Genomic DNA, 27,152 nt, shown 5'->3' with positions numbered 1-27,152 from the left:
TAACCGTGCGCTGTATATCAAAGAAAATTATAAATGTGTTATAACTAGCACTGATAAGCTAAGTAGCTTCTTGTCCCACCCCACATCTCCTTGAGATTGAAGGTGGTCGCCTATTTGCAATCAGTCACCATTAAACCACCAATTTTTCCAGTTTCATCCCATTTTAACCGTAGTGTGACTGAGCCATCAGGCAGCTAACTTTGCATATACACATAAAGCTGCAGTGGCGCCTTTATTTGGAAGCGTTACAAAGGATGAGTACAGCAATTTGCCAGAGGCTGTGTCCTTGCAACAAGCCCAGTGCACATATGTGCGACATGTGGCTCGTCACGAGCGCACAATTGAGGTTTGTTTTGTAAAATGTTGAGCCGTGGATAGCGGAGAAGAAAGGCTCTTGTCTCTAAATGTGAAGGTGTCAGCTGGACTACAGCCAATCAGGGCTCACTGGACCCTCGCTGTCCATCGGGTGGGAGATCCACACAGCCGGGGTGTTGGAGGGATTGTGTTTCCGGGTCCTTCAGACTTTATGCCCCCCCAATTTTAGTTGTCCAGTCAGTCACTCTTTTTTAGTTTGTTTTTCTTCATGCTGTTATCGTCACTCCAGCGCTTCTCAATATTTCTTTGCCTTTCTCTCATCCTCTCCCCCGTCAGCCAGACATTGTCGCCACCGTAGGTAGCTGCAGTGAACTTCTAGGATTACCTGCCCCCTCCTGCGTGTATGACAAACCTCATAATGACCAGCATGCTCTGCTGTTAGATCGCTCTTAATTAGGGCTGGGCCATATCATACTGTTCACGGTAATACCGGTGTAATGTTGGGCAACGACAAGAAAATGAAATATGGCGATAGAATATGGGTAAAACGCGCATGCGCAGCGCCTTTGTTTTCATACGCACGTGGCGAAAAAAGCATGGCGGCGACGGAGAAGGGGAAGAGCGAAAGCAGATCGTTGAATGAAACAGATGAATCTGAACTGGTTTGTAAAAATGCTGCAGCTTCACTGGTGTGGAACTGGTTTAGCTTTCGTCCGTCAGATACACAACAAAGCACTATTTTTGGTAGCGCATGCTAGCGGGCCGTCGTTATTACCGTATTGTTTGGAAAGTACGGCACACTTAAAATCAGGCAGAGCCCCTTATAATCCCGTGTGCCTTATGTATGAACTCTGGTTGTGTTTACTGACCTTGAAACGATTTTATGTGCACGGCGCTCGAAAATCTGTCAAATGTTTCAGTACGACTTTGCTAAGCTACGAAGCCGCACCGCTTGATGGATTGTGGGAGCGTTACGGCTATCGTAGGCGGAGCCTCGCGGAGCGATACGTGCTGTGCTTCAACATAATGTTACCGTATTGCGTGTGTATAACCTCTTTTTAAGTTTTGTGGATGTTATACATGGTTATGCTGAGGACATGTCGGCCAGTTTCCACTGGAAATGCCTTTTGGTTAAACTGTCAGCGAGGAGTTTGCACTGTTACATTTTATATAACTTTAATGCAAAAAACAGCTGCTTGTTTAAGTGAAAATACAGTGATGGTTTTTTGCACTAAAAAAATTGTGGAGTTGTAAAGTATTTTGTCTCGTGTCAATTATATCGTCAGTTATATCGTTATCGCAAGTTTTCAAACGTATATCGTGATAAATATTTTCGGTTATATCGCCCTGCTCTACTCTTAATGTTTTGTTTTTTTTGTCACGAGTTGGATCATGTTTTAACTTATGGGCCTGGCACAGAGGCTTTCTTCTTCTCCCGTGTTTTTTCTTTATTGCAGCTGTTTGAGGTTTCCGGGCAGAGACGACGAGTTTGCCGTGTGGGCTGCTCGTTGTCGTACTTGCTTTCAGATCCACAACGGGAGGGAAATGATAGTCATTCTGACCCCCACGTTTGTAATTAGTGCTTGGGAAACAGTGAATTTAAATATTGTCACGTCACAGCCTTAAATGGTTTGGAAACATCGCGTCCTTCTCTTTCTCTCCCACCCCCTTTTCCCCTCCCGTCCTCTAAACCTGTTGAAATCAGTGAGTTGTGTGCAGTGTGCTCAGGGGCCACACCGGGGCCTCCGTCCCCAAAGCAGCCTTTGATGTCGGCTGGGAAAGAAAACCCAAACTGGGACTTTACCATGTTTCTACTCCACATTTTTATTAATGTTGGTCTTAGTAGAATCTGAACCGATCGTGCTGTTAGAGGAAGTCTTCTGCTTCAATCATTTTGGACTTGATCAGGCAACAGCGAGGCTCCTTTTCACAAAAGAAAGGGTGCAGTGCATGACAATGAACAATGAGTTAGTGCACAGTTGTTATTAGATGATGACTCCAAAGCCTTGAAGGCTTAGGTCCTGTCTGGCCCCGGGGCCAGCTGTGAACCAGCACATCACTACTGCACATAATTACAGCTCAGTATATGAACTGTGGCCTAATCCTGTCGGACAGCTGAAATTAAAGCCAGGTACGACCCTCTGGCTTCCCAGCATCCCCTGCGATAAACCATCTCCCCCGCTGAGAAGAATCAGCTTCCTGCGAGCAAACATGAAAGCATTTCCAGAACTTTCTCCAGATCATGAGCACAAAGCATTTCTCAAACTGGAGACCACAAATAGAAGGTGAAAGATGGCGCTGACCATCGTGATTAATCTCCGAAAAAACCTGGGTTTTAAATAAAAAGCGGCCTCGTACGGAGCATGTTTCATTGATCGTTTCATTCTTTTTTTGCTGTATAAGAGTAAACTACAGGTTTTATTTCAACGTGCCAGCAAGAGGAACAGAATGTACAACAATGTTATGACCTGTATGGACAGAAATGAGTTCTGTAACATGTAAAATCATGCTTTTTGCAACTAATTCTTTTTCAGAGTGACTCACAAGATCCTTCGTGTGCACGGGGTAGCTGTTGTATATATTCTCAAACTGTCATGAAGTAGTGTATTGATTTGGTGAGCCCAGAGGTTTGGTAGCGTGGATGTGGAGGAGGGAGAGATCTTTAAAGTAGATACTTTAGTAAAGCCAGAAGAGCTGCTAGCACATCAGAACAGTAATGTGTAATTTACGTAATCTGATGCATTAAGAATGGGTGCAGCCTTATTAAGGAATTATGTGGTAGAATTTCAGATAATTATAGGCCGTTTACGGTCTGTGTAAGGGCGGCTGCTGACAGCCTCCTTTGGCCACTTGATATCACACTTTCACACAGATCTTGACTCAGCTGGATAAATAACCTCTTCATTTGAATCAAGCACTGAGAGTATGACCATCCTAATGAGGACTCTGGTTCAAGGAGTTCAAGGTAAATTCTGACTTTTTTAAAAAATGGCCACATAGCTGTTTGTAGGCAGAAGACGCTTAAAGTGCCGAGTACGCTTGGTGCAGTCTGTTTTGGTAATGAACAGCGGTGTGTGCTGGGGGTGATTTGGGAGCTGACTTAATGACTTACAGGTAGGTTAACCAATTTTGTCCATGTATACAGTCTCTCAGGCTGTCATGGACGGAAAGGTTGGGTACACCCCCGCACAGGTTGGCAGTCTACTGCAGGGCTAAGGTGTACTGACAGACGAGCGTTCACTCCTGTGGCCAGTTTAGGAGCAAACAGTCCTCTTAGCATGCCTGTCTTTGGACTGTGGGAGGAAGCCAGACAATGAACTGGCACTGACACACACACACACACACACACACACACACAGGGAGAACACGTGGGCAGCGGATTGATCCAAATACTACTGATCAGGGATGGGTACCGGTATCCAGGTGCCATTATAATTTACGTTGAGTAGGCTAACCACGTTATTACATTAATGCATGTAAGGTGAACTAGCAAACACCATCGTAGCTACATGCGGCTGTCTTCTTGTTTGATGGTAGATACTCCCTTCACCCTGGCCAAAAAGGCTAAAATGACCAAAGAAAAAGTGGAAAACAGTTAAACATGAGAGGTTTTTGGACAAAGTTTGTGTTTTTTCCATTGTTTAAGCACTGCTTCCAGCCAAGAGTGATACCATATATGCCCCATAGCTGCAGAAAAGGCTAACATTGTTATCTTTTTACAAAAAAAACAGCTGAACATGAGAGGTTTTTGGACAAAGTTTGTGTTCTCCATTCTTTAAGCACCGGCACAGTTTCAAAAGTACCGGTTTGGCACCGGTATCGGATTAAACCTAAACGATACCCATCCCTACTACTGATAGTATTGGTATCAATATTAGGATGTTTCTATTCTCTTAAGTTTTGTGAATAGCCCACCAAGTTGTGTTAAATGTATATATAATATACGTGTGTGTGTGTGTGTGTGTGTGTAAGAATACCAGAGGCGCAAAACACCAGCCTCTGGTAGACCAAACAATCAGCTGAGACTGCAGGACCAGACTGACCAACCTGTGCACTGCCTGGATTGATTACAAGAAGGCCTATGACTCAATGCCCCACACCTTGATCCTGGAGCTATACAAGATCAACAGGACCCTAAGAGCCTTCATCAGGAACTCAATGGGGATGTTGCAGACAACACTGGGCCACATTCAAGCCCATAGCACCAGTCACCATCAAGTGCGGGATCTACCGAGGAGATGCTCTGTGCCCACTGCTGCTCTGCATAGGCCTGAACCCCTCAGTGAGGTCAGTGACCAGACTGGCTACAGATACAGACTACAGAACGGAGCAGCTGTCAGCCACCTCCTGTACATGGATGACATCAAGCTGTATGCCAAGACTGAACGAGACATCGATTCACTGATCCACACCACCAGGATATACAGCGATGACATCGGGATGTTGTTCGGACTGGAGAAGTGTAGTCACTAGAAAAGCTGCAACCACCAAGTACCTGCAGAGGGTCAGGCAAGTCCTGAGGAGTCAGCTGAATGGGAAGAACAAGATCCGGGCCATCAACACCTACGCCCTGGCCGTGATCAGGTACCCTGCTGGGATAATAAGCTGGCCAAAGGAGGCGATAGAAGCTCCTGACCATGCACGGAGGGTTTCACCCCAAGTCCAGCACACTGAGGCTGTACGCTAAGTGAAGGAAGGAGGCCGGGGACTGGTGAGTGTGAGCACCACGATCCAGGATGAGACAACGAACATTCACAAATACGAAAACCCAAGAAAGAGGAGGAACCATTATGGAAGCACATGCCCCTGCACGGTATGTACCACCGGGAGATGGGGGAGGTGGCTGATATCCAGAAATCCTACCAGTGGCTGGACAAAGCTGGACTGAAAGACGGCACAGAGGCACTAATCATGGCAGCACAAGAACAAGCTCTGAGCACAAGATCCATAGAGGCTGGGGTCTATCACACCAGGCAAGACCCCAGGTGCAGGCTGTGTAAAGATGCCCCAGAGACAATCCAGCACATAACAGCAGGGTGCAAGATGCTAGCAGGCAAGGCATACATGGAACGCCATAACCAAGTGGCCGGCATAGTGTACAGGAACATCTGTGCCGAGTATAACCTGGAAGTCCCGAGGTCAAAATGGGACACGCCCCCAAGGGTGGTGGAGAATGACCGAGCTAAGATCCTGTGGGACTTCCAGATACAGACGGACAAATGGTGGTGGCTAACCAACCGGACATAGTGGTGGTAGACAAACAGAAGAAGACGGCCGTAGTGATCGATGTAGCGGTTCCAGCAATATCAGGAAGAAGGAACACGAGAAGCTGGAGAAATACCAAGGGCTCAGAGAAGAGCTCGAGAGGATGTGGAGGTGAAGGTAACGGTGGTCCCCGTGGTAATCGGAGCACTAGGTGCGGTGACTCCCAAGCTAGGCGAGTGGCTCCAGCAGATCCCGGGAACAACAGCGGAGATCTCTGTCCAGAAGAGCGCAGTCCTGGGAACAGCTAAGATACTGCGCAGGACCCTCAAGCTCCCAGGCCTCTGGTAGAGGACCCGAGCTTGAAGGATGAACCGCTCGCAGGGGCGAGAGGGGGATTTATATACACTCCTCACTCTGTAGGTGATTTTCCTGAGACTATTACCAATGTTATTCTGTTCCCTTTCAGACCGTGCAATATTACCCAACAGTACCTTATTGAATATTTGTTTCATCCCCCCATTATACGCTGCTACTCCCTTTATTCTATTGCACAATACTATGTCACTTCCTAGAATCGCCTGCACTGATAGTTAAGTTATTTATTCTCCAGGATATAGTTATAAATATTACTTCGTTAGTGCAAGGCATAGTATCAAATAACTATCTTACTGTATATTACTGTACACTAATATTCATCTGTTCCTCTGGCTCTCCTGCTGCTTTGAGCATGTGCATGACAAAATAATTTCCCTCAGGATGTAGCATAGGATAAAGTTATTGTTATTCTTATTATATATGCGCGTGCCACCGCTGTGGCGTGTGGCAGTGAGCGGGTTAAAGCGGACGGTGTGACCATCCTATCAGTGCTGCCCGGTTTAGTCCCAGCCCACCGCCTCCTGCCTCTGGAGAGCAGATAGCTGGAGCTCGTGTGGGTGGGTGTTTCTCAGGACACACTCCCACGATAAACACTCCGCTGTCCTCTAGACTTGTTGCTGCTTTATTTTTTCCCTCCCCGGTTGTACGGTTTGTTTCCGGGCTCTTGTGGATGTTCTAACTTTACCGGAGCTGGTTCGTTTGTGTTTTGTTGCCATTATTATTTTTGCCTCTGTTTGGGGTTACGCTGCGTCGCGTGCTGTGGATTCCACCGGCGATAATAAGCGAAAGCACCGGGAGACACCGAGCACGGTAGGTACCACGGGGCCTGCACACAGTTGTTGACTGCAGCACTGCTCACAGTGCTCACAGTTTCACCGGACTTCCGAGACCTTTCTGAGGAGAAAGTGTGCGAGTGTGAGCCGCGGTGCGTGTAAGAGAGCTGTGTGCTGTTTGGGTCCACGAGCGTCAGTGTGTCTATCCAAGTGGTTTGGCTGGAAGCGCAGTTAGACGAAGCCCAAAATCACTTCCCCCTTCCTCCGTGGACAGCTCACGGCGCTCCAGTTTGGGGGAATCGATCTGCCGTGTTGTTTGTAAGTAGACTGATCCGTCTCCTCTGGCCAGCAGCGTGCATTTAAGCTTTAGCCCTCAAAAGGTGATTAACAGCTCTGGCGCGAGCTTTCTCATTGTTGTCCCACTCATGTAACTGCAGTTTGATCTACTTACCGCGTATAAGGTTAATATCGTCATGATTTACCCATAAAGAGCAGCCGCACTGAATATAAGCGCGTTCACCGTTCACTCACATTTGGACGGAGACTCCATTCATTACTCCGTATCTGATTTAGGCTGGATTACACTCATGTGAGCACCGTAAACATGCACATTTAAACTGTATCAGTAACCGTGTACAGACTCATAACAATCTGGGGCAGATTTGGAGCGTTTCATGTAAACACTCAATTTTAACCTTTTGATGCAGTCACATTTTTTAGAGGGTAACATGATGCCATATTTCTAGTGAGCATATAAATTGTAATGAGGGCATAAACATGACACAGACATGACATGGCGAGCTACTCCCATCTAGTTGTGTTTTCTTTTAAAGCCCGGCTAATCCTGGAGCGGTGCGAGGCATGTGTGCACCAGCACGAACTGAATGCCTGCTGTTGATGTTCTAATTATTATTAGAGGCAGTGTTGGTATTAACCGTCTCTTGACTGATTCCTGGTAATTGCTGCCTATTAGCTTTAATTAAAGGGATGCAGGATGCCTTGCCTAGTGGTGCCGTTAGATGCCTGTCGCCTTAGGTTCTCCTTCTCTCACACCCCGTAATCATAAAGCTGACATGAAAGACGGCAGCAGAAGAAGACGAGGCACCTCGTCATCGCTTGCGTTACTCCAAGCTGCTTGCGCAGTGAATCTTTTTTTAGGGGACATATTTTTCTTACTGAAGCCTTTCGGGCTTTGAGGAGAACAGCGTAGCTTTATCCCTGCTGGCACAAGTAAAGCTGCCGCTTTTTATAGGAGAATGAAGGGAAATGGCACTTCATCGTTCAGAGTCTAGACGGAGTTTGACATGTCGGATTAAGTAGGAGTGATGGTTTAGGATTCGGGGTCACTGTATTTCACACTTCCTTCTCATAGACATTCAGAGCCTGTCAGATTATTTCCACCTGAGCCGGACGATCGTGCAAGAAATCTGGGAAATTGGAGCCACGTACTGTCGTGTGCTTTCAGCCATATAGAAGAAGTTTCTGTTTCTGTAAAAACAAAAACTTTACGTAATGAGAAACCGACTGTAACCATGTAATCAATATTATCAGCATTTTATTTATTTTTATTTATTTATTTTATTTTTTCCATGAAATCAAATCTGCTGAAATCCTTCTCGGTACACTTGATAAATAGCAGCAGACGTTCCTTCATGAAATAGGTGGAGTGAGAAGAGTTGTAGTTGTTCAAGCCGTCAGCTTTTATTTTGAAGAGAGATGCGAGGCCCAGCTTGTGTCTGCAGTTTGAGCAAAAGCTCATCGACTTTCAGGCAGTGGCGTGTCTAGAAAATTTTTGTTGGGGGGGGGCAGGTAGGGGCACAGATTTGGAGAAGGGTGGCAGATGCAATTGTCAGATAATGTTAAAAACAATTCTACCAACCGTTAACTATAATTCAATAATCCTATAAACCTAATAACCGAATGCGCTTTTAACTCTTATTAGAATGAGATTTTAACCACTACGGTGCAAAGTTTTTAGATACTGCGTTGATAAAGTACAAGAGATACAATCAGTTGGTGTTTATTCAGCAGACAAGGACAGCAATATTTGCATAGTATTTTTACTGACATGTAGTGCATATGTTTTGGGCAAAAACATTTTTTAATATTAAAATACGAACATTTTAACATACAATTGGCAAATTAGCCAATGCAAAACCAATGCCTATTAAAAAAAGATAATCTTCTCACAAACTGTGAGAAGTCTTGTTGGTATATGTATAATTTCTATACATTTTACATCAGATAAAAACTTTGTTCGCAAGATTCAGATAATTATTTAATAAAAGCTAAATATTTGAAATGATAATAAGAAAGAAAAGTATTTCTTTGTGCCCCCCTCTCCCTGTTAATGCCCTACCTGGCCCCCTGGCAACACTTTGCTAGATCCGCCCCTGCATAGTTACCAGCTGTCAGCTACCTAAAAAAGGATCCTGGTGTTATTTGTCTCTCAGAAACAGTTCATAACTTCAACTCATTCATGTCACCTAAAAGGTAAACCTGTTTCTCCATCACAGCTCTGATGATTCAGTAAGGACATCTCCTGGTTTCATCTTCATGTTTCCCTCTCACCACATATCCAAACTGACATCATGACCAGCAGCTTTACAGCTGTGGCTCCAGCAAACATCAGCTGATACTAGAAATTAATATTAAATAAATTCTAACAACAGCTGATCAAGCTTAAACGTGCTGCTGTTGTTTAGCGCGACATCCGCTGGTTTCCTCTTTCTGGCGCAAAGTGGGCGATAAACAAACAAGAGAGAAAAGCCGATCAGCTGATCATTGATCAGTTTCATGATTGAAGTAGCAACAGGAGAGGCAGGGGGAGAGAATGAGAGAAGAAGAGGCAGCTGTGCAGCGTTACGACAGAATAACTCCAGCTTTGTGTCTTTTTTTCATTATAGCGAAAGTCCGGGACAAACTGCGTCTCTTCTCAGCTCAATACGAAACGTGTAATATTTTCTCTGAATGACGGACCATTCCATTTTTTTAAGGAGCCGTTGGCAACTCTACTAACTAACCTTATGAATAAAATAAAGTTCACTATCAGTAACATCATAGCACCACCCAGCTGTATAAAAACTCCGTCAAGCTGGCTAGAACGCAGTACGAGTTATTGCAACTGACTGTAAAACGTCAGCACAACGAAAATAAACTCCACCTAAACGTGGTTTATATCTGACCCAGATAGACTGCAACTCATAACTTCTTACCTGAAGTTCAGTTCACCTGACACTCGGACTGGTGGCTGCCTCGGGGCTCTCCTACTGCCTCCCCTTCCCTCATCCACCTGTTGCCTCTGTGGAAGCTCCTCCATAGCCACCACCAAACAACTGAGTTATTTTTACAAATCTTCCAGCATCTGGCCAATCCACCACCTCTCATTGTTCATGCCGTTACAAAAAAATAAATAAATTAATAAGTCATCAGCCCACTGTGCAAATGTCCGATGGCTAGTCCAGCTATGTTAACTTGTTAATCTTTGGCTGAAAAAATGTTTTCTGTGGTGCCGTCTTTCCTGCGTGGCTCTTCTACCTTTGCTAACATGATGCGCATAGTGCAGAAGCCGGTGCTGCATTCACTTACCCTCGGACATCTGAGCTTCACTGTGAAACCATAATCGTACATTTGATATTTCATTAAATTTTATTGTTTTAGCTTCGGGGTGGCACCTGGGGTGGCCAGTCTGGTTAGGGGGGTGGCCTGTGCCCCCCCAGGCCACCCCGCTGGACACACCACTGCTTTCAGGCAACGTCCTTCAAACCCTGCTGCTCCCAGTCCAGTTCTGGGAATCCATCCTACATGAAAAACATCCTACCCAATGTTTTTGCGCCGCATGCGCACAAAACCAACGCCGAATTAACTTCTTTTTCTCTCACCCATCTGGAATACTTCTTAAGGTTATGGGTAGGGGTAGGGTTACGTTTAGTCGCAAGTCACTGTCAAATTATAATACGGGTAGGACGTTTTGTCAGAGTAGGGTGGTTTCTCAGAACACCGGCCCTTCCTCAGCCATTCCAGGCTCTTTGACAGCTGTGGGAGTCCCAGGCCACGTCCACTCATCATTTTCTCTCCATTTTGGCCTCTCGTCCACACTGAGGCTACGTCCACACATACCCGGGTATTTTTGAAAACGCAAATTTTTCTATGCGTTTGCACCTTCTGTCCACACGTAAACGGCGTTTTCGGTCACTGAATACGGAGATTTATAAAAATGCCTGCCAGGGTGGATATTTTCGAAAACTGTTTTTGCGTTTACGCGTGGATGTGAAAAACGGAGAAAACGCAGCGTCAAAGCCTTTTTTGACGTCACACTGTGCGCCAGGTTATTGTTTCGGTGAAATGAATTTCTACAATACTGTTACTTGTACTCTCTGCAGTGTTTAAATGCTTACATACACACACAGTTACTGTCCCTCCACACATATCACTTGGTTCTGCTTCTATGCCCCAGCTTTGTTTACTATTTCCCACCGAGGCTTCTACAGGGAGTGCAGAATTATTAGGCAAATGAGCATTTTGTCCACATCATCCTCTTCATGCATGTTGTCTTACTCCAAGCTGTATAGGCTTGAAAGCCTACTACCAATTAAGCATATTAGGTGATGTGCATCTCTGTAATGAGAAGGGGTGTGGTCTAATGACATCAACACCCTATATCAGGTGTGCATAATTATTAGGCAACGTCCTTTCCTTTGGCAAAATGGGTCAAAAGAAGGACTTGACAGGCTCAGAAAAGTCAAAAATAGTGAGATATCTTGCAGAGGGATGCAGCAGTCTCAAAATTGCAAAGCTTCTGAAGCGTGATCATCGAACAATCAAGCGTTTCATTCAAAATAGTCAACAGGGTCGCAAGAAGCGTGTGGAAAAACCAAGGCGCAAAATAACTGCCCATGAACTGAGAAAAGTCAAGCGTGCAGCTGCCAAGATGCCACTTGCCACCAGTTTGGCCATATTTCAGAGCTGCAACATCACTGGAGTGCCCAAAAGCACAAGGTGTGCAATACTCAGAGACATGGCCAAGGTAAGAAAGGCTGAAAGACGACCACCACTGAACAAGACACACAAGCTGAAACGTCAAGACTGGGCCAAGAAATATCTCAAGACTGGTTTTTCTAAGGTTTTATGGACTGATGAAATGAGAGTGAGTCTTGATGGGCCAGATGGATGGGCCCGTGGCTGGATTGGTAAAGGGCAGAGAGCTCCAGTCCGACTCAGACGCCAGCAAGGTGGAGGTGGAGTACTGGTTTGGGCTGGTATCATCAAAGATGAGCTTGTGGGGCCTTTTCGGGTTGAGGATGGAGTCAAGCTCAACTCCCAGTCCTACTGCCAGTTTCTGGAAGACACCTTCTTCAAGCAGTGGTACAGGAAGAAGTCTGCATCCTTCAAGAAAAACATGATTTTCATGCAGGACAATGCTCCATCACACGCGTCCAAGTACTCCACAGCGTGGCTGGCAAGAAAGGGTATAAAAGAAGAAGAACTAATGACATGGCCTCCTTGTTCACCTGATCTGAACCCCATTGAGAACCTGTGGTCCATCATCAAATGTGAGATTTACAAGGAGGGAAAACAGTACACCTCTCTGAACAGTGTCTGGGAGGCTGTGGTTGCTGCTGCACGCAATGTTGATGGTGAACAGATCAAAACACTGACAGAATCCATGGATGGCAGGCTTTTGAGTGTCCTTGCAAAGAAAGGTGGCTATATTGGTCGCTGATTTGTTTTTGTTTTGTTTTTGAATGTCAGAAATGTATATTTGTGAATGTGGAGATGTTATATTGGTTTCACTGGTAGAAATAAATAATTGAAATGGGTATATATTTGTTTTTTGTTAAGTTGCCTAATAATTCTGCACAGTAATAGTCACCTGCACACACAGATATCCCCCTAAAATAGCTCAAACTAAAAACAAACTAAAAACTACTTCCACAAACATTCAGCTTTGATATTAATGAGTTTTTTGGGTTCATTGAGAACATGGTTGTTGTTCAATAATAAAATTATTCCTCAGAAATACAACTTGCCTAATAATTCTGCACTCCCTGTAGACTTCTGATTGGCCAACATTTCTACACGGATAGGAATATAGCGCCACCTGCTGCTTTGGCATGTTCCTAGCAGTGTTTTCCATCGTTTCTGACTTTTACATGTGGACGGGATTTTTTTTTTTTATTTTTTTTTTTTTAAACGAAAACGGAAAATCTCCGTTTTCAAAAATGCCCGTGTACATGTGGACGTAGCCTGAGACGGCGCTTTCCCCAAGGAAAAACGAATACATTTCAAAACGGAACCGGCCACGTCGCAGTGTGGACAGCGAAAACGCACAGTTTCTAAAACGATGACGCATGTTAGTCACGTGATGCAGTCATGTGACCAATTAAACAAAGAGCGGAGTGCATTATACAGCAGTTTGTTTGTTTGTTTTGATTGCTCTCAATTTTGACAGCCCTAAAAAAAAAGATTCATATCAGTCTGTACGTGCTCCAGATAGCTTTTCTTCAAATTCTTTAATTCTCACTCGATTTTGCGCATGCGCAGGACTGGTACGTTAGCGTTTTGGGCCGTTTCAATGTGAACGCACAACTCTGTGAAAACAACTGAAAACGCTAGTGGGGACGCGGAGCGTTTTCAGACGTAAACGCCGTTTTCAAATCTATCCGGGCCAGTGTGGACGTAGCCTCAGACTAATGACTTCATCTGGCCATCCCCCAGCTCTCTTCTCTCCTTTTCTAACCTCATCCTTCCTCAGCCACCCCTGACCTCGGGGGGGCTGCCGTGCTCATGTTTCGCTACTTGCTCATGTCGAGATGACACACACACACAGAGCGTGCGTGTCGGATGGGAAAAACAGGCTACTGTGATGGATGACTTGTTGCTCAGATGTGAGGACATCCTTTTTTGGGGGGTGGGGGGGAAATCACCGTTGGAGTGAAATGAAATCCTGAACCTTCCATGAAAGGTTCAGGTTGAGGTAAAACTCAAGGCGCACAGATTCAACGTCATTTTCAAAGCGGTAAAGTCGCAGTGACTTCAAGTGGCATTATAATCAGTACAAAGGAGTCGTGTTTCACAGGATGCGGGAGCATTTGAAGCACTACAGTAACCAGTCTGGGTCTGAAGCATCTGAAATGTTTTCCACGTCATCAGCCTCCTCTTCGTGCTTTATCTCAGCTACATGGCAGATAGCATTGTTCACACATCGAGAGCCTCATTCACGGTCCCCCTTGAAGCAAACTTAAACAAAGGCTTTAAAGCTGAAATGCGTTTTACAACAGTTGTCACTGTTGTCAAGTTCAAGCTTCCCTTAATGTTCACTTGGTTCTTGTCTTTTCACACCAACAACATGAAGGTAACAACTAGAGCAGGGCGATATGACCAAAAATATTTATCACGATTTACATTTGAAAATTTGCGACTTCATTAGTGGGAAAAAAACCCAACAATGTATTTTCACTTAAACAAGCAGCTGTTTTTTGCATTAAAGTTATATAAAATGTAACAGTGCAAATTCCTCGCTGACAGTTTAACCAAAAGGCATTTCCAGTGGAAACTGGCCGACATGTCCTCAGCATAACCATGTATAACATCCACAACACTTAAAAAGAGGTCATACACACACAATACGGTAACATTATGTTGAAGCACAGTACGTATCACTCCGCGAGGCTCAAGCGGAGGTGCGGCTTCGTAGCTTAGCAAAGTCGTACTGAAACATTTGACAGATTTTCGAGCGCCGTGTACATAAAATCGTTTTGAGGTCAGTAAACACAACCAGAGTTCATACATAAGGCACACGGGATTATAAGGGGCGCTGTCGACTTTCAGAAAAATCAAAGGATTGATTTTAAGTGTGCCGTATTTTCCAAACAACACGGTAATAACGACGGCCCGCTAGCATGCGCTACCAAAAATAGTGCTTTGTTGTGTATCTGACGGACGAAAGCTAAACCAGTTCCACACCAGTGAAGCTGCAGCATTTTTACAAACCAGTTCAGGTTCATCGTTTCATTCAACGATCTGCTTTCTCCCTTCTTCGTCGCCGCCATGCTTTTTCCGCCATGTGCGTATGAAAACAAAGGCACTGCGTGTTTTACCCATATTCTATCGCCATATTTCATTTTCTTATCGTTGCCCAACATTATACCGGTATTACCGTGAACGGTATGATATGGCCCAGCCCTAGTAGCAACTGCCTCCTCACAAGCTACCAATCAGTAGCATCCTAACAGAAAGGGTCATGGCAGACTGGGTAATTTGTTTCTGATCGTCAGTCCCAAAGCCATCTTTCCATCCACGGGGTGCTGGCGTCCCTTTTCAAATTAACTTTGGTACACAGGTTTGAAACTGTGCCTGTTGTTGTCAAAGCTTTTTAGTCCGTTTCACTGCCTCCAGTAGCCAACGAGCGTTTGAGTTAAGCACATTTATTTATCCAGCGAAAAAGCTGTGAGCGGTTTTACTGATCACGAGCCTTTCATGCTAAACTGCCAGAGTAAAAGTAACGTTTTTCTTTAGTGGTGAACTTCAGGGATACCTACTCATAAAGATAATGACATGCTACTCGTGCTGAAGCAGGAGCTCATCACATAGGAGCTGATGTCAGCGACATTTATAGTCATATAGTTCCTGAGACACCTTTGCTGGACTCCTTCTGTGATGCTCTTGTGAGCTTGACCTTTGCCCCCAGTTGTGTTTATAAAAAAAGAAGAAAAAAAAAAAAGCAGGTAATTTGGTAGCTGTATTGACTTTAGTAAACATGTGATGCACGGTGGAGTTGTTTTTAGTGTAACTGCACTGATACTGACCGAGCATTTATTGAACCTTCTGATCACAAAAAGAAATTCAGATTTAATTTTCAGATTTCTTTGCTGAATCCTTTTTTCCCCAAATCTCCCAATTCAGACTTTGTTTCTGAAAACTAAAACTGACAGCAAAAAAACACCTTACACAGGTGACAGAATCATCTCACGCTGAAACAATCCTAACTGTTCTTACCACACACACACACACAGACACACACACAGACACAGACAGACACACACACAGACACACACACACACACACACACAGACACACACACAGACACACACACAGACACACACAGACACACACACACACACACAGACACACACACACACACACAGACACAGACACACACACACACACACACACACACAGACACACACACACACACACAGACACACAGACACACAGACACACACACAGACACACAGACACACACACACACACACACACACACACACACAGAGACACACACACAGACACACAGACACACACACACACACACACACAGACACACACACACACACACACACACAGACACACACACACACACACACACACACAGACACACAGACACACAGACACACACACACAGACACACACACACACACACACACACACACAGACACACACACACACAGACACACACACACACAGACACACACACAGACACACACACACAGACACACACAGACACACACACACAGACACACACACACAGACACACACACACAGACACAGACACACACACACACAGACACACAGACACACACACAGACACACACACAGACACACACACACAGACACACACACACAGACAGACACACACACTGTGGTCTCCTGTGTGTATTTTTGTAATTGAAACTGTAGCACGAACCTCCTGTTTTTCCTCACTTGTTGGAAGCTTTTTTTTCTCATATTTTCTGTAATCCTCCGATTCTCTGCCCGTTCATGCTGCATAAATCATATTGATCTGAAACGGCCTCATTTTATGACTGTTGTGACTTCAATGAGAAGACGAGAAAATTAGTTTAGTCTGCCAAATATTTCACAGGTGAAGTTTTCAGAGAAAACCCATCTGTCTTCAGGTTTACCGCACAGGTGTGTACTAGTTCTCTTAGATCTGCACGACTACCTCCAATGAAAGAGTATACTTTCTCATGATTTGTGGATTTAACTGTATTAAATACAGAACATACTCCCACAGCGGTCGTCCTTGGTGAAAAGTGTTCTAAAACTACACCTCGTTCAAAATTATTATGCAAATGATATTTTTCTCTGTTTTTCCTAAATAGTCGATTCAAATGACAGTCTGCATAATTTGAGTCATCAACCATTAGAGTACAATCCCACTGTTACTGAACAAAACTCCCAGTGAAATCAGCGGTTTTCAAAAATAAAAAAACTTAACATGCTTTGTTCCTAATTATTACGCACACAGAGTTTCAAAACATTTTATAGGTCGTAGAGAATTGAAAATGGTCATTTGTTGAATTTGCAGCATTAGTAGATCAATTTCACTGAAATCAAGCTATTTCAATCAAAAACATCTTAACAGGTCAAGTTACACATTAACACAGGACCCTTATTTGATAGCAGTTTTACAATTCTTGCATCCATGGAACTTGTAGGTTTTTGGAAATGTGTTTGCAGGATGTCAGAATAGCCTCCCAGAGCTGCTGTTTGGATGTGAACTGCCTCCCACCCTCAGTTTTTTTTTTTTTTTGTTTTTTTTTCTTTGCTTGAGGATCCTCCAAAGGTTCTCAGTAGGATTGAGGTCAGGGAAAAGTGGGGACCACACAAGTCTCTGGAGGATCCTACACTTTGATGTTCGCAGGGCTCCGGAGTCACCAGCAGCTTCAAATATGTGTTTGCTGCTTTACGATGGTCTTTTAGCAGCTGCTCTCAGGTTTCTCTGGCAGAAACCTTCATCATTGTGCCTTTATCTGCACGAACCTGTGTGTGCTGTGACTCAGCCACAAATCTCTTAACATTATGGTGATCACACTTAAGTTTTCATGAAATATCTAAGGTTTTCATTACGTGTCCAAGACATTCAACTATTTCACGCTTTTCAGCAGCAGAGATCATTTCTCATTCCTATGTTGCTTGAAAATGGTGGTTTGCTTAATAATGTGGAACATCCTCCTTTAGTAGTTTTTCCTTTAATTGGGCTCACCTGGCAAACTAATGAACACAGGTATCCGAGACTGATTTCAGTGATACAAAGAGTCGTGAGACACAATTCCATCCAAGGGTTTAATTGAAAAACAACTTATTTAATCTTTATGACACTTAAACACAATTTGCACATTAATTTGGAGCACTGTGTAGAACCTGGAGCGAGTAATTGAGCTATGAGCATCTTTACTGGCAAAGTGAAAAATAATTTTTAAAAAAAGTGATTATGGTCCAAAAATGGAAGTATGTGGGACAAAAACCGTCAAACATCTTTGTTGCCTGATTTATGACTCGGACACTTTCCTGATGAGTTCACAGCCACAGTCATTCCTACAATCTCACAATGACAAGCTGAAAGATTTACTGAAGGCAACATTATGCTCACTCTGTAACATATGACACCCATGTGCAGTGATCCTCCTTCCACCCTGAGCTTGTCAAACACTGCACTGGTGAGCGTGCTCTGTGTGTCGTCATGGTGGGACTTGAATTTGTAATATTTCCATCAACCGTCTTAAATAGTTGCATATAGCTTCTGACTGAACGCCGAGGCCATCGGGGAGCGACTTGTGTCGCTGGTTATGAGTAAAATGACCCTTCAGATCCTTTACATGCTAGTTACATATCACTCATAGTTACTGTTCACTGCAGAATGACGCCGTTCTGCTACCTTATGATTGTTGCCTATGAGAGCAGACTAAGAAGAGTTAGACTGATCAGTGATTGCAGACTCTGTAAAAAGTACTGACCTTTAGTCAAGGTACCAGCTTGTGCCACTGGTAGGTGAACTTTAAGGCAGTGCTAAAGGGTGAGGTCTTTGCATAGCTGCATCATTGGAAAACATCTGCACTGGCTTCAATCAAATATAAGCCCACTCTGGCTGCGAAGATATTATGGTTATCCCGAGGAGCTCCGCGGATATCTCACCACCTGTGAGGAGTGGTTAAAAAGACTTGAAATGTCGCTTATTTGTGCCTGTATCATCAAAGTACCAGTAACAGTGGGGTTAGTCATATATACTGAAGGAGAGAGGGGCAAGGTGCTACATGCCAGAGCCTGGGGAAAGAGGAGAAGAGACGAGTTAATCTCACATGATCTCCTGGGGAAGTAAACCTCAGTAAAAACCGATGCAGTTTATGACGTAAAGGCTTTGAAAAATGATCCCTTTAATGAAAGAAAGAGTGAGTTGTGCCATGAAGTACCCAAACATGTAAAACTGAACTTGTAGAGCTGTATAAGGGCAGAACGGCGTCTGTTTTTTCTTGCTTCGGTCTTATCCAGAGTGCGTGACGTGCTTTCAGGGAGCTCGGTCGGTTCACATTCCAGCAAAATCACGCTTTTCCTTAAGTGTGCCAAAGTGGACACCGCACAACAAATGTTGTACATGTTGACCAATCACAGTTGAAATGGCTAATTCAGTAAAGTTGAAAAGTCTGCATGTTTTAAATCTAAATGTTTTTGCATGTGTAATGTCATTAGTGTGTTATTTTTGCTGAATGTGCCGTTTTTCTTCGGCCCTCTCTGGGGCCCCTCGCTGTGAATGGAAAAGGATTTTCTCCTTACTTTCTCAGGACTGGTAGTTTGGAGTTTTTAGGAGACTCTGATGAATAAATAAATAAACAAACAAGGCTTTTGTTTTAGACTAGATAAACAGATGACCCTAACAGAATTTGACTTTGAAATGAAAAGATCAGGATAAACATGTCTGTCAAACTGCAGACGGACGAAATCAGAAATGGGAGAAGATCCTGGTTCCATCCAAAGACTGAAAAAATTAGCAGACGGTGCCTCCAGCAGCTCATTTACGTGTTTATTCTCATTTATTATCTGTCCAAACATCCAAGTGTAAGAATGAGTCCGTGCTTTGTGTTGTGGATTATTTACAGACGAGGATCCGTGACTTTGTGGAGCCGCTCGTCTCTGCTTGGACTCACTGTCGCTCGCCAAGAAATAATCAGTCACATAACTCCAACTTGTCTCGTTTACACTTCGGTTTTCTCTGGATTACACAGAAGAAGCAGCGTTTTTGTTTTTCCCCGCTCTCCCCAACTTTGGGACGGACCTGCCTCAAGTTTCTAATAGCGGGTGGAAGCAGCAGCATGACACGGACATGCAGATGTTAAAATATAACTTCAGTTATATCGTTGAAAGCCTGATTGCAGTCAGAGCTGTCGGGGGATTAACGGAGCACGGTCAAGTCAAAATTGGGACAGTTGTGTGGTGTAGGTGCAGTTTTAGTTGGTGCGCAGCTGTTTGCTTCCATTTGTTTATGTAGCGGCAGTTTGCTCTAATTTAAGCTGATTTATTTAGCAAAATGGTAAATGGCCTGTATTTGTATAGCGCTTTGACTTAGTCCCTAAGGACCCCAAAGCGCTTTGCACGTTCAGTCATCCACCCATTCACACACTGGTGACGGCAGCTACATTGTAGCCACGCCCGCCCTGGGCCGCACTGACGGAGGCGATGCAAAGATGATCCCAGCTGGCCCATATGGGATGAGCTCCCTTGTAACAGGAAGAAACCTCCAGTAGGACCAGGGTTCGGGGAAGGGCAGCCGTTGGATTAAAGGTGAGGGCAGCTGAAGGGTCAGTCAGTATTTGCTGGCAAACAGCTGGTGAGTGCATTCCCACCTCAATCAGGGAAAATGTGTTTGAAAAAATGAAATGCTCAGACAAATCTGAGTTTGTGAAAAAGCTCTCCACCACTTCACAACAATATTGCTGTTTGGCCTGAGTGTATTAGTAACTTATCACGATACCTTATCAGCCTTTTGCCCCACCCCAGCTCTTCGTGGGAAAGAGACTGTCCCTTGTATCTCCATATTTAGTAGACTGATAAGACAACGATAAAGAGAAACATTAAAGGACTCCTTTAAAGGCTCATCAGTGTGTATGCTGCTGCAGTGACACCGACAGTTGTAACAACTGCATCACATTCTGAATGCACGTTGCAATGCTAGAATCGAAATGAGAAAAACTAATAGTAAATTGTGGAAAGTGAGAGAATGACCACTAAAATGTACCATCTCCCTCTGCAGAGGAGTGACGGTGTCCGTGACCGGCCCGCTGGGAGAGGACGATGGCCCTGAGCGATGGAATTGGCGACCCTCTGGCCCTCAGCAACGGTGGGCAGCATCCTCTCAGCGGACACGCACCTTCAAACATCAGGACAGCAGTCAGCAATGGCCAGGACCCTCTCACATGCGACCCTGCTAGTGACTGTCTGACAGCAGGAGGAGATGAAGACGCAGCATCAAAGCTGCAGCAGCAGCCACACACTATTCAGCGAGTGAACAGAGCGAGCCAGAACGGTGGCGTGCCCAAACAGAATGGTTCCCTGAGGAGTCTTCCCCCAGCATCGGCCGCCTCTTCTTCTCCTGCCGTCGCCGTCAGAAGCCACCTTCCCTCCGCTGTGCCCCCGTCCTCTTCCTCTGCTGCGCTCTGCTGCCAGCACTGTCACTTCCCCTCCGCTGTGTGCTGCCCTTGTGGCCGGCAGGAGTGCCCGCTCTTCCAGAGTCCAGGTCCCGGCTCTGTTCCCCACCCAGGGACCGGTTCATCCTGCCCGTGCTGCCTCTCTGCCTGCACGTACCCTCACCCTCATTCTCTTCACCACCACCATCAGCAGCGCTGGCAGGAACACCTTCAGAGCCAGACACAAGCACCAGGGATCAGGTAGTTTTTCTTCTTTCCCCCCTCATTTTTCCAAAACCTTAGTCCGGCCCCTTTTCCACGAATACCTACTCGGATCGACCGGCTTTCCGTTACAATCCAGTGTGGGTGCTTATCGTCATAGCAACATGTCCGAGCATCCCGCGACATAGTTAATATGCGACACGAACGCTACAAAAAATGTGGACGCCGAGGCGGGAATATACCTGCTGCTCGGTCTGTGTCTCTCCGTCACACTCGGGACCACGGCAGTGTTTTTGTTGCCGGGTTTCAAAGCTGGCAGCTTTAATTTTTGTGAACAAGACGCTCCCGTGACTCATCGAGTGTAAAAGAAACTGTGCTGAGTCGATCCTAATGGAAAAGAGGCTTAAATGATCAACTAGTGCCGCTTTGTGTGTTGCCTGTGCTGGCCACGCACACGTTGCTGTTTCCTGCCCTCGTCCTTGTTTGTTGACTCCAAACACACTGTTAGTCTGAAGGTCTCACAGTTTTTGAGGCCCCCCCCCCGCCTGTGCCCCTGTGCTACATGCCAGATCTCTCAGACTGGAATGCAACACAAAGTGGTTATGGATGTTGGGGACTCGTCATGTCCATCATTAATATAAATGGACTATAATTTTAAGTGTTCTCCTGAGGGCTCAGTCTGTGCTTGAGTTGTCCTCTTTGGCGTACGCCCCTTTACAGCCGATGGATGACGACCAGTCGCTCAGATTAGGGTTCATATTTGACGTTTTTGGGTTGCAAAGTTGGTTTACGTGTGTTTTTTGGTTTGCTGGACTCTTCAGATTTGTCGTATCAAAATGTTTCAAGCAAAGATAAGACGGGAAGTTCTCAGGTTTTTCCTTAACCCGCCATGGACATGTGGACTCCCTGTGCCGGGAGTGTGCCTTCTCCATTTGAAGCAGGATTTTTACATTTGTTGGCAGCTCCTTCCTCAGCTGATCCATATTTAGCGAGTTGGCTCTTTCCCTTTTACTCCTACACTGCAGGCCTATCCCACATGTGAAACTGGAACCATTCAATGCCCCGTGTGCTCATTTGCATAATCCTATATTTACCAACCCAGCAGACCAGGGCGGGCAAGAGGTGAATTTTTGCTGAATTATTTACTCATGTCGGCTCCCTTTCCACGGTTGCAGGTCGCTGTGGGGATTCTCTTTACTTCTCTTTACTTCTCAACGTGGAATTTTCCTCACTCAAATAAAGTCACATCCCCCGCTCATAAGTTTCATTACAAAAAGAGAGACGTTGTGGGTGGCGTTGAAAGATGAGGTTTGTGTAGCCTCAGTGGGTACACACACTAGACCCTGGGTGGGCACAGGAAAGCAAAACACTGATTGTGTTGCAGGCGTTTAGATGCATCTGCTGGCCTCTGTGGTTCTGTCCTCTGTGCTTTCTGTTACTGTTTCTCTCACTCCATTAACACTCTCACTATATCTTCTTTCTTGCCCCCCCCCCCAAATCTTTGAATTACAGACCCTGGGTGTGTGTGTGTGTGTGTGTGTGTGTGTGTGTGTGTGTGTGTGTGTGTGTGTGTGTGTGTGTGTGTGTGTGATTACACACAGGAAATGATATACCTGTCTCAGTTGTGCCGTTTTGTCCTGAACCCAGACGCTAACAACAACCTTAAGCATTTGTCTCCTCTTTCTCTGGTACTGCTGGAGTTCAGTTGTAGTTGTGTAGAAGTCTTCTCCCAATACGTTTGATCATTTGGAGGCACGCAGTCAGACAAGATGGTGTCAGATATCGTTTTGATCTGCCAGATTAGCCTCTGAGGTCACAGCACACTCGCGTCTCACACAGAGTTGTAACGTCAGCGCTTCGGGGAATCTTTTTACGTCTGTTTCAAAACAGGGGATTTTTCTGCCCCTGTTCACGGCTTCACAAAACATGAATCCATGTTGTGAGATTAGCCCGTGCTTTCTTTTCTAATGTTTCTATTTTGAGAACGATCAAAAGCCTTTGTTTTTTTTTTTGTTCGTGCATGGATTCAACCAAATCTTTGGAGAGGTCCAAGCACAGCTCAGCAGCAGTTTGGGTCTGTTAGAAGCATTAGGAGCATGTTTGTGTCTGCGCTGTAAGATTAGCTATGTAGCCACTTTGTGTGGTTTAATTAAGATCGAGCAGTAGCACGGCGTCCTTGGGAATGGCTTTCCCAGTCAGGACCAGGCCTGCTGACAGGTTTAAGGGACTTTCTGTAAGATACAGCAGTCGAGAAGTCAGTTGTATTTATATAGCACTTTGGTCAACAGTTGTTGTTTTTAAAAGTACTGTACGATAAAAGAATCTGATAAAATTTAAAAGTAAAATAAAAGATAAGAAAATAATAAGAATAAAATAATGACAGACTCATACAGAATTAAAAGGCAAAGAGTAAAAATGGGTCTTTAAATGAGTTTTAAAAGTATCCAGTGTTGGAGAGGTCCTGATATGTAAAGGCAGTTTATTCCACAGTTTGCAGCAAAAGCCCGATCTCCTCTGTTTTAATCTGGACCTGGGGACAACTAGAAGCATTTGGTCCGCAGACCTCAAACATCTCGCCGGAGTATACAAATTTAAAAGATCAGAAAGATATATATAGGAGCTATTCCATGCAATGTTTTACAAACAAGTGTCAAGATCTTAAAATCAATTTGAAAACTGAGGCGAGTATAGGGGATGTGTGCTGCAGCATTTTGAACCAGTCGGCCAATAGATGACGAAGTAACACCAGAGTAGTAGCTCTACAGATATGTATCGGATTCAGCACCACATACGAAAGTGACCCCGATCGGATTTGTGCCGTTCACACTGTCACACCATGATCGGATATGGGTCGCATAGGGTCAGAAAAGTCGGATTGGATGAGCTTTCGCCTGCAGTGTGAATGTAGCCTTAGTGACCAGAATCCAACCAGCTGCTCCAGTTTTCTAAAAGTCTCCATAGGTACGTGTAGGAGGAGGCTGCAGCTGGTGGAGCTTCTCTGAGCTCGGCACAGTCACACCAGCGCTGCACCTGCAGCACGTTCTGCTGGTCCTTCAGAGCAGCTACCAATCATCTTTGAGGTTATAATTGCTGCCAATCAAAGCTGGGACACTTGGGCCAACACTACAGTGCAGTGCTGTTCTCGCTCTGCAGTGAAACCGTCATCATGAGGGAGAATGGTCGTGTAGCTTCAGGGCACCTGAGGTCCAGCTAAGCTGCTTCTGCATCCATGACCCAACAACAGCAGCCGAAACAGCTCAAGCATCCAGGGTCACTCTGAATATTTCACCTCTCTCCTCTTGTGCTCCAAGTGCCGCTCCCTTCTTTACCGACTCCTTTCTCAACCGCTCCTGTTGTTTACGGCAACCGCAGGTTTGGCTGAGCTCCGTGCCTGGTAGGACTGCAAAAATTCCCGCGTCTGTCTCTCTCGCTCTCCCTCTGACGCCGCCTCGGAAAAGGTCAGCTTTTATAATCTGGAGCGAGTTTGAATTTTGTGGTATTTGTATACTGCAGGTGGTTTGGTTGCTATGACACCTGGGAAAACGCCATGAAAACATGACCGTGAAGTGCAGACCAGTTCATCGGGTGTCATTTTGGAGCTTTATCAGCTGATTTATCAGCTGATTTATCAATCAGTTATCTTCAGTGGAACAAACGTCTCTGTCCAGCTTTTATTTCTTTGCAGTATTGGCAATTTATCACTCTCCACATTTTTCCCTCTTCCTGTGTTTTTCTGTCAGACAGCTGCAAGCCTCAACCAGCAAAGGTCTGTTTGAAAGTGATCCATTTTCTTGGTATTTCAGGGTGTCAGCTTGATGAGGATTAGCACATTATCAAGAAGAACAAGTGTTTGTAAGGCCTTTGTGGTGCCTGTTCCCGAGCTTTGTCAGCTGCCTCACCAAATAAGGCGCGTTTGTGGGAATGTATCCTGTTTTTGTGTTTGAACACTGTGTGTCAGCCTTTTTATTCAGTCTTCACATAAGCCTTTTACCCTCAACCTTAATGTGCAAGAACTAAGAAGCTGGATCGTGCAGTTGTAACTATTTTGGCTGTTTTTGGCTTTGTTTTATTCACTCAATATTAAGTTATTAGCCCATGGTACATGATACACCCATTTCAAATGAGACGATTGCTTGGCATGTGTGTACATTTTGTGGCTCCTGGGGCGTTTCTGAAAGCTCTGTGATGGATGGGGAAGATTTCCGGGCATCCTGTGTGTCTAATCCTCTCTGTACTGCAGCGGAGCTACAAGCTTATCCCAGGATACATGTGTGACATATCAGGACTGTACACAGTAAACCTCAGTGCAGAGCAGGCCGATATGACCAAAAATATTTATCACGATATACATTTGAAAACTTGCGATAACGATATAACTGACGATATAATTGACACGAGACAAAATACTTTACAACTCCATAATTTTATTAGTGCAAAAAACCATCAATGTATTTTCACTTAAACAAGCAGCTGTTTTTTATGTGCATTAAAGTTACACAAAGTTACCTTGCACAGCATGTATCACTCTGCGAGGCTCCGCCTACGATAGCCGTAATGCTCCGACAATCCATCAAGCGGAGGTGCGGCTTCGTAGCTTAGCAAAGTCGTACTGAAACATCTGACAGATTTTCGAGCACCGTGTACATAAAATCGTCTCGAGGTCAGTAAACACAACCAGAGTTCATACATAAGGCACACGGGATTATAAGGGACACTGTCTGATTTTAAGTGCGCCGTATTTTCCAAACAACACGGTAATAACGACGGCCCGCTAGCATGCGCTACCAAAAATAGTGCTTTGTTGTGTATCTGACGGGCGAAAGCTAAAACAGTTCCACACCAGTGAAGCTGCAGCATTTTTACAAACCAGTTCAGATTCATCTGTTTCATTCAACGATCTGTTGTCGCCCTTCTCATTCTCCGTCGCCGCCATGCTTTTTCTGCCATGTGCGTATGAAAACAAAGGCGCTGTGCACGCGCGTTTTACCCATATTCTATCGCCATATTTCATTTTCCTATCGATGCCCAACATTATACTGGTATGATATAGCCCAGCCCTACTGCAGATGTTAGTATAATGACGACAACACACACACACACACACACACACACACACACACACACACACACACACACAACGATGCTGTTATGGTAGGACCATAAGGTTCTAGCTCTTCATCCAATAGCAGGAGGGGGTCATAAATGCAAACCTATTTTAACGAACTGCTGAACGTCATGGACAGTCTTAGCTCGCCTAAAGGAAAGCATAGCAGACCTTCCCACTCGAAGGTAGAGGCCATATTTGCAGGTGAAATATTAAACATATTTGCAACAGCCTGAATGATCTTTTCTAGCACTTCATGTCTGACAATGTGTCAGGTTACAAATTATATATGAATAATTTATATTACTTCAAACAATATCAACGCGGCCTAGAGCTAGAATTACAGTTTAGACCTTCACGTAGCTAATCACACAGGGGTCCAATTTCACTGCATGTAACGTGGACGTGTGACATTGTGAGGTCTTCCCCTGCCAAACATTAGACTACTTTAGGGCAGCACAAATCAAAACCTTGGTAGACCTATATGTAACTGGGCCTGCACAGCACAATGGAAGGAGCTGGAATGCCAAATATCAGCTCATATTCACCTACAGTAGGTGAATATAAGCGTCAGAACCACACAGCTTCATGATCCAAGCCCTGGACTGGACCGCTACAAACATCTTGGAGAAAACCAAACCAGGGAAAGACTGATAAGGTGGAGATCCTACAACCCTGAATTCATCCCAAATAAAACTGATAGTCGATTTGAGAAATGGGAAGATACAGGTTTGATTAAATATGGGACTGCTTTGAAGATTT

General features: G+C 44.8%; 1 protein-coding gene across 9 annotated transcripts in view; it reads left to right on the top strand.

Annotated features, from left to right (window-relative positions):
• disp1 (dispatched homolog 1) overlaps positions 1 to 27,152 on the top strand; it is a 129,579-nt gene that overhangs the window by 73,852 nt on the left and 28,575 nt on the right. For 3 of the 9 annotated variants that reach the window (XM_080882415.1, XM_080882412.1, XM_080882416.1), the window contains one exon: positions 20,692 to 21,325. The exons of 2 other annotated variants lie outside the window; for them this stretch is intronic. In XM_080882415.1, the coding sequence (XP_080738541.1) occupies positions 20,733 to 21,325 (593 nt within the window). In that variant the 5' untranslated portion in view covers positions 20,692 to 20,732. Of the gene's footprint in view, positions 1 to 6,433; positions 6,706 to 6,851; positions 6,987 to 19,905; positions 20,223 to 20,691; positions 21,326 to 27,152 lie in introns of those variants that run through there. 4 more of the 9 variants (XM_080882414.1, XM_080882418.1, XM_080882417.1 and 1 more) reach the window with 4 other exon arrangements.

The sequence above is a fragment of the Rhamphochromis sp. 'chilingali' genome, assembly GCF_963969265.1.
Source record: "Rhamphochromis sp. 'chilingali' genome assembly, chromosome: 5".
Taxonomy (NCBI): Eukaryota; Metazoa; Chordata; class Actinopteri; order Cichliformes; family Cichlidae; genus Rhamphochromis; species Rhamphochromis sp. 'chilingali'.
Note: the sequence above shows the minus strand (reverse complement) of the source record. Positions and strands in the feature narration are given on the sequence as shown.